General features: G+C 50.7%; 1 protein-coding gene across 2 annotated transcripts; it reads left to right on the forward strand.

Moving 5' to 3' along the window:
• The first annotated feature begins 406 nt into the window (after positions 1-406).
• On the forward strand, positions 407-7,342 carry LOC110310315 (keratin, type II cuticular Hb5). 2 transcript variants are annotated; one of them, XM_021183150.3, is made up of 9 exons: positions 407-826; positions 3,148-3,356; positions 3,867-3,927; positions 4,049-4,144; positions 4,742-4,906; positions 5,137-5,262; positions 5,649-5,869; positions 6,761-6,792; positions 7,149-7,342. In XM_021183150.3, the coding sequence occupies exons 1-9, from the start codon at positions 407-409 to the stop codon at positions 7,340-7,342; spliced, it is 1,524 nt and encodes a 507-aa protein (XP_021038809.1). The 2 variants fall into 2 exon arrangements, with proteins under 2 accessions (XP_021038809.1, XP_085688093.1); XM_085831967.1 differs by lacking the exon at positions 6,761-6,792 and having other exon boundaries at positions 7,149-7,269.
• Positions 7,343-8,301: the final 959 nt, after the last annotated feature.

Raw genomic sequence — 8,301 nt, forward strand, 5'->3', positions numbered from 1 at the left:
CAAACCTAGCCGCCCCCAGATTGTTATGGAGTTCAAATCTGTCTCCAGGTGTGGGTTGAGGCCATCTCAGAGAGACTGTGTGAAAATTAATTACTTAATGTGTGTAAAGAGCTTTGAAGATGAAAAGTGCTTCCCAGTGTCCGTAATAACATCTTCAATCCTTCACGGGGCCCAAATCGCCTCTGAGCTCACCTTTAAGATGAGTCCTTAAGGAGTTCCTGGCAACCTCCCCAAGCCCATAAACAACATAAAATGGCTTTTCACTGCTTTTACACAGCCAACCCCAGCTCTCCCCACTAATAAAAGGACCACAGAGGATCAGAGAGACCCAAAGGATTCCAAGTCTCACACTCTGCAACCTGCACCAAACCCACAACCGCCGCGTAGACAACATCCAGCTCACACCATGTCCTGTCGCTCCTACAGGATCAGCCCAGGATGTGGAGTTACCAGAAACTTCAGCTCCTGCTCAGCTGTGGCCCCCAAAACTGGCAACCGCTGCTGCATCAGCGCAGCTCCCTTCCGAGGAGTGTCTTGCTACCGGGGATTGACCGGCTTCAGCAGCCGAAGCCTCTGTAACCCAAGCCCCTGTGGGCCCCGCATGGCTGTTGGGGGCTTCCGCTCTGGCTCCTGTGGACGCAGCTTCGGATACCGCTCTGGAGGCGTCTGTGGGCCCAGCCCGCCCTGCATCACCACCGTCTCTGTCAATGAGAGCCTGCTCACGCCCCTGAACCTGGAGATTGACCCCAATGCTCAGTGTGTGAAGTATGAAGAGAAGGAGCAAATCAAGTGTCTCAACAGCAAGTTTGCGGCCTTCATTGACAAGGTGGGTGTGGCTGTGATGGTCCAGAGCAGACCTCAGTCCTAACCTTCCTTGGGAAGACCCCAGTCTGTTGAGGAAACAAACTAGATGCCAGGTTACAGACAGGAGAGGGGGAGAAATGCAGACCACATAGATGGATGGATCCATTGCCTTCTTTTGGTACTTGGAAAATTCACTCTGTAGTCTAGAAACTGAGTCTATGGTTTAAAGTGTGTGTGTGTGTGTGTGTGTGTGTGTGTACAATATGAAGAGCAGGGGTGTCCCCAGAAGCCTATTTGGGGGCTGAGGGTTAGGAGAATGGAAGACGACACAAACAGAAGGCACAGTGGCTGTCTAGGCAGCGTGGGAAGTGGAAGAGAGCATGGGTCACACTGCTTCTTCATGTGCTGGCCGTGACAGTCAGTAGTGTGACACCCCAGGCAGGATACACTCCTGAATAACAAAACCTGCCTCGTGGGTTTATCCAAGGATTCTGGGGTGCCGTTATGGAAAGTACAGGGAAATAGCAAGCATTTGAGAAATGTCAATGGTTACTGTCTTTTCCAAAGACGGTAGTGGACGTATGGCAGCTGAACAAGGGGGTGGGCACTGGAAGAGAGATAGGGATGTGCCCTGCTTTCTGGGCACCCATCAATGCTGGCAGCTGCCTCCCAGGGGTTTATGGGAAGTGAGTCTAAATCCTTTTAGCAAAGTAGGTCTGACATCAGGTTCTAGAGACTGCAGAAGTGACATTCTTGATACTTTAGTGGTCTTCATAAATCCTCAAAATCACCCCACGGGTAGATCCTAATATCCATGTTATACTGAGGGATAGAGCTGAGGGAGACATGAGCAGACACACTGTGCGCCAGGGAAGGCAGTGGATGGGGACGTCACTCTGCCAGTGGGTGTGAGCCAGTCTTCCCGTCCTCAGGAGTCTGCTTCCCTGTCTACAGTGTGGAGGAAATGGCGTCTGCACCCCGCACACAGAATCATGACAAATGAATGAGCCCCATGGACAAATAGCACAGACAGACACACAGACAAAAACAAAGACAAAGATGCAGACACAAAAACCTTAGAAATAGAGAGAGAAAGCCATAAAAACAGAAATAAACAGACATCGATATAGAAAACACAGAAACAAATGAAGACATGGAAATAGAAAAAAAAAAGTCATAGACATGAATAGACAGCCATGGATATCTTGGGCATGTGGTGTGTGTGTGTGTGTGTGTGAGAGAGAGAGAGAGAGAGAGATGAGAGATGTGTGTGTAGTGTGTGGCCTATGTGTATGGAGTTTGTGCTGTTTGGCATGGTGTGTGTGTGTGTGTGTATGTGTGTGTGTGGTATGGTGTAGTGTATTGTGCTGTGGTATGTGGTGTGCATGTATGTGTGGTGTATGTGGTACATATGTATGTGATGTTATGTGGTGTGTGTGAGTGCATGCATGAAGTGTATATGTATGGTATGTGGCATGTGTGTGTTTGTGTGTGCTGTGTGTGTACACATGTGTGGTATGAGGTACACATGTGTGTAGGTAGGGGTCTGGGTACCACACAGTGACACTGGAGATGTGTTTGTTGGGAATGAATGACTAAGAGACCACTGGTAATTAGAGTAGCTTTATTGACTTGCTATCCCTGCTACATGTCAGGGACTGTTCTAAGCATCTTACATGTGTGAACCTGCTCAGTCTTCATAGCTGTAACACTATTATCACAGAAGCGAGGAGCATGACACACAGCAAGAGGTTCAACAGCTTGTCCATCTTCACCTGCAGAGCTGGAACTGCAGCCTGACCTCGGGCTCAGCCAACATGAAATGGCAAAGCACACCACACACACACATAACACACATACACACACACACACACACACACACACACACACACCACAAACACAACACATATCCAAAAATATACACATACCACTATATGTACACACCACACATGCCCCATACACACATCATATGCACAAACCACACCACACATATGCATGCACACACATGCACACCACACACACACACATACCACATGTATGCACACACCATACCACACACACACCACCACCACCACATACAGTACACACAACACATACACCAAAATATACACATACCACATACACACCATACACACAACACATACCCAAAAATACACACATACCACTATATATACACACCACACATGCCCCATACACACATCATATGCACACACCACACCATACACACACATACACCCCTTATGCACACGCACACACCGCACATGCACACACATATACCATGTGCACACACACACACACACACACACATTTTCTAAACGTCTCTCTCCTTGCCCTGAATGACAGGTACGCTTCCTGGAGCAGCAGAACAAGCTGCTGGAGACCAAGTGGCAGTTCTACCAGAACCGCAAGTGCTGTGAGAGCAACCTGGAGCCCCTGTTTGGAGGCTACATAGAGGCGCTGAGGCGGGAGGCTGAGTGTGTGGAGGCCGACAGCGGGAGGCTGGCTGCTGAGCTCAACCATGTGCAGGAGGCCATGGAGGGCTACAAGAAAAAGTGAGTGTGTATGCTTACAGGACCCTGGGAAGAAGGGGGATGGGAAGCCTCCGCTGCAGCATCTATAGGATCTGTAGGATCCCCCACAGGACTTCCCGGGCCTTGGAGAGTGTGTGTGTGTACAGTGGACCAAGTACATGGGTGTTGGCTCCCAGGAAGTGAGCATAGGAATCCACACAGGAGTCCCACTGTCATCTTTCCATTCTTTGCCAGCCTTTCTGCTCTGGGCACCGGGCTGGTCTGAGGGCTCTCCACACCAGCATGGTACTCTTTGAAACTAGGATGCCCCGATGATTTAGACTTGGGGTGAACCCACCCCAGAGCCAAAGGGCTTGAGAATACAAGTCGAGACAAAATCTAGCCAGGAGCAATGTGCAAACAGATCACACAAAGACAGTGTCACACCAGGAAAGTCTTGATCCCTTATATGACCCCTGGAAGATCTTGGCTAGTTGCTGAGGCAGGATTTGAGGTTCCAGCTCTGAGTTCGAGTCCTTTCTCCACATGCAGGTATGAAGAGGAGGTGGCTCTGAGGGCTACGGCAGAGAATGAGTTTGTGGTACTAAAGAAGGTAAGACAGGGAGGAGCCACCTCTGTGACCTGCAGGCACAGTCCCCAGGCTGGCCAGACCACCTACCCTTGGGCCCTTTCCACCTACACACGTGCCTTCCCTCCTCTCTGCCCTCCATCAGGATGTGGACTGTGCCTACTTACGTAAATCAGACCTGGAGGCCAACGTGGAGGCCTTGGTGGAGGAGTCAAGCTTCCTGAAGCGTCTTTATGAAGAGGTAGATTCACTCACTCGCATGCCAGAGATACACAGAGATGGGGTGGAGGTTCAGGGGCCTATATCTGAGAGTATGCCGCAACATGGCACATGGATAAAACCATCACCTATACCCATGTGAAAAGGTCCCACTATGCAGGGTGTAGAGTGCTGAGTACACAGAGCTACAGGTATCTGTGTTCACATGTATAAAAATAATCACGTATGTGTGTTTGGCTTCTGTGCCAGTGGGCATCTCTGCATGTCAGAGAGCTGTTTGCATGCTAGTCTATAGATGGATATGAAGGGGATTCCATGTACGAAGGTCCACAGTGGACTAGATACTGTTTGGCATTCAAATCCAGATCCTTTGCCTGGGGCTTCAGGTTAGGCCTTCCCACACTTCTCCCATTTTCAAGTCAGAGGCTGGTCCCAGGTGACGTTTAGGGCTTCTGACTTATCTGTTCTTTATTGTGTCTGTGCGTGAATGAAGGAGGAAGGGGCAGGAATCACAGACCTTCCTCCAGAACTCCACTAGAGAATCAATACTACCCCCAGGAATGGGGTACCAAGCCCAGAAAAGCCACCAAGTATAATGCTCTTACCGATCACTCCACAGGAGGTCTGTGTTCTGCAAGCCCACATCTCAGACACCTCTGTCATCGTCAAGATGGACAACAGCCGAGACCTGAACATGGACTGCGTCGTGGCTGAGATCAAGGCTCAGTATGATGACGTTGCCAGCCGCAGCCGGGCAGAGGCTGAGTCCTGGTACCGCACCAAGGTGATTGCCTCCTAGACATGGTTGTGGGAGCCATGTAAGGTGTCTATTAGAAAAGGCTTCTTTTCCCTTAGGAGTGGTAAGGGAATGTCTGACTGATCTCAGGTTGGGGTGGCCGGCCAGCATTGCTATGTGGAACTGTTGTACAAGCTACACACTCATTGGTGTTATGCTAAGGGGGTGATTGTTCTTCTGTGCTTCATAAACATCTGTGCCCCATCTCCAACCACCAGTGTGAGGAGATGAAGGCCACAGTGATCCGGCATGGGGAGACCCTGCGCCGCACGAAGGAGGAGATCAACGAGCTGAACAGAATGATCCAGAGGCTGACCGCCGAGATCGAGAATGCCAAGTGCCAGGTAGGTTGAAGGTAGATTCAGAACAGCAATGAGCAGAGGCAACATCACCAGGCCTTGGCTCACTAGAGTGAAATGGTGTGGCTCAGACTAAGCATGAGACCGAGCAGGGACCTAGAGAGAAGGCAAGGTTTCCCCAGTCTCTTACAACCCTTATGCTGGGGTGACCCATTCATTGATGCCCAACAGCCAGCGCCCACCAGCAAAGTGAGATGCTAAAAAGCCCCTGCCCCCATCTCTTCCTTGGATTGCCAGCACATCTAACTACCTGCCATGAATCCTCCCTAGGGCTCTCTCTTCTGCTCTATACACTAGGAGGAGGCCAGCAAGCAGGGCCCACACCCCATCCATATCTTGTTCTAACAAGAAACCCCCTCTTTACCCCACAGCGTGCAAAGCTTGAAGCTGCTGTGGCTGAGGCAGAGCAGCAGGGAGAGGCCGCCCTCGCTGATGCCCGCTGCAAGCTGGCTGAGCTGGAGGGCGCCCTGCAGAAGGCCAAGCAGGACATGGCCTGCCTGCTCAAGGAGTACCAGGAAGTGATGAACTCCAAGCTGGCACTGGACATCGAGATCGCCACCTACAGGCGCCTGCTGGAGGGCGAGGAGCAGAGGTGAGCTGAGAAGAACCTTGTGGGAATGCATTTGACTGGTCAAACTGTCTTGAACATGCAAGCTGGCTAGGGCCTGTCAGTCCTTGAATGTAAAGAGATGACCCTGGTCCTCCCAGGGAACTGTCTTGTCCCAACTATGACACACAGATCTATCCACCCTACTCCAGGCCAGGCTTCAGTACTAATGGCTACCTAGCACATATCACATGCTCTATGTCAAGTGCTCATTTTTAATTCTACATCCTGTCAGGGAAGTATACTATCTGAAAACAGAGGCAGATTGGCTCAACAGCCAGCACATTTCCCATGGACACAAAGTTACTAAGCTGCAGAGCTGGGATCCAACACTGGGTCCTGGGCTTCTACAGCCCATTCATAGCTTCCTTTGAGATTAAGCTCATGTATAATAAGGATGATGTACCCTGTTTATATCTAGCTCTATCTTGTCCTTGCTACAAGCACATTCAGCAGGTTCAGGCACTCTGATTGCAGGCAGTGTGTGAAAGTCACAATTCCACTTACTGCTGCTCTAAACAAAGGGAGTTGGTCTCCATGGATCAGGGATACATCGAAGGAAGGAAGGAAGGAAGGAAGGAAGGAAGGAAGGAAGGGAGGAAGGAAGGAAGGAAGGAAGGAAGGAAGGAAAGAGAGAAAGAAAGAGAGAGAGAGAGAGAAAGAGAGAGAGAGAGAGAAAGAGAGAGAGAAAGAGAGAGAGAGAGAGAGAGAGAGAGAGAGAGAGAGAGAGAGAATGAGAATATTTAGGAAAGCCCTTTCTGACTTTCATGAAATAGAGTCTACCTAGAACAAAAGATGACCCTGTCTCTTCCAAGGCAACTGTCTCAAGGAATCCAGTTCACTGCTTGGAACTAATGGCACTTTCTTTCCCCCTAGGCTGTGCGAGGGTGTGGGCTCTGTGAATGTCTGTAAGTATCTGCTGGAAAATGCCTTCTAGAAAAATGACTTTGGAAATGGGCAAAGCTAATCACAGGGCTACCCCACTGAACCTCCAATGTTCCCCAACTTCCTCTTCTCCAGGATCTTCTTTAAGGACTTCTGGGGATGGGAAAGGGTATCCAAAAGTTGAGTGCCCCTTACTGGTAGTCACCAGAAATTGCAACCCAGAGAGAGGGGTCTAGGGGTTGAAAAAACAGAACCTGTCATGTTAACCACTGACCCCTTGAGGAGGAGGCAGGCCCTGTATGTGAAGCCCTCAGGGACTTCTGGCAGGTGGGTGACACCCCAGCAAGCCCCTCACCCCTCCCTGTTCCTCTTCCCACAGGTGTCAGCAGCTCCCGTGGAGGAGTCACATGTGGGGGCCTCACCTATGGCACAACCCCAGGGCGCCAGATTGCCTCTGGACCCTCTGTCACTGGGGGCAGCATCACAGTGATGGCCCCTGACTCCTGCTCTCCTTGCCAGCCCCGCACCTCCAGCTTTACCTGTGGGAGCAGCCGCTCAGTGCGCTTCGCTTAGTGCCAGGGTCTCCAAATGAGCCACCTGTCTGCCCCAGAGTGGAGTGGTGTGTGGATGAAAAATGTGTGCTTGCTTCCAGAATCTTTCAGATGTTTCTGTGAGAGGAAAGAGTTCAGGGCCACTCTCCTCTGCCTTCTCCTTTTAGGGAGCTGTCTCCCAGTTCTCCTCTGGCTTCACTTTAGAAGGTCATTCCCAACCCTTCCCTTACCCACAACCTGCCTTCAGATACTTGTAAATGATTTGTATTATTCGCCAAGCTCTCCGGGACACTACCAGTCACACAGGCTGACTGGACAATGAAGTGTAGCCTTCTTGGGTCAAGGCATGATCCTAACCACCCAGCCATGCCCCCCAAAATAAAAACCAGAGGGAACCCTTCCCAAGCAGCTCCTACTTCTTTCCCCAGGTACAGGGGCAGCAAGCATATGCCTTTAGTCGGTTGGGTTTACTAACCTCCTTAGCTGACTGCCTTCCTTTGGGACAAACTACTCTAATCACACTTCTTGGGTTACCTCCCAGAAAATAGTCTGCTCTCTGGGGAGGACTACTACCCACAGCCCCTGGTTAGGGGGCTTTGAACAGGTCTTGCTGTTCAAGAAGCCTTTGCACATTTCAAAGACCCCCATACTGCTCCAGCCTTCCCCTGCCTGTGCAAGGGAACTGTCCAAGGGAGAACTGGTGGGATGGGGACTATGGCCACTTTCTGTCTGGGTGCCTCGCCTTCTGGGTTGACCCCATCTGTGTTTCAATAAATACTGTTGTGATGCAAGGGTGTGTGGTGTTTTGTGGCCTCTCCCCCTCCCCAGCGTCTGTTTGCCGGCACCAGCTAACCAGCCACACACTGGTAACCTTCTCCACTCACCCCTGTGACTCTTTCCCTACCCATTCCCAAAGCCTAATCCACTTGTTCTCCTCGGTCCCTGCTGACTTGGACACAGATCCAGCTTCCCCTATGGTAT

The sequence above is a fragment of the Mus caroli genome, unplaced genomic scaffold, assembly GCF_978045245.1.
Source record: "Mus caroli unplaced genomic scaffold, Mus_caroli_1 scaffold_16, whole genome shotgun sequence".
Taxonomy (NCBI): domain Eukaryota; kingdom Metazoa; phylum Chordata; class Mammalia; order Rodentia; family Muridae; genus Mus; species Mus caroli.

Coding starts and splice junctions, on each gene's coding strand:
- LOC110310315 (XM_021183150.3), top strand. CDS start 407: ATGTCCTGTCGCTCCTACAGGATCAGCCCAGGATGTGGAGTTACCAGA. Junction 4,145..4,741: donor TGAAGCGTCTTTATGAAGAG/GTAGATTCACTC, acceptor ATCACTCCACAG/GAGGTCTGTGTTCTGCAAGC. Junction 4,907..5,136: donor AGTCCTGGTACCGCACCAAG/GTGATTGCCTCC, acceptor TCCAACCACCAG/TGTGAGGAGATGAAGGCCAC.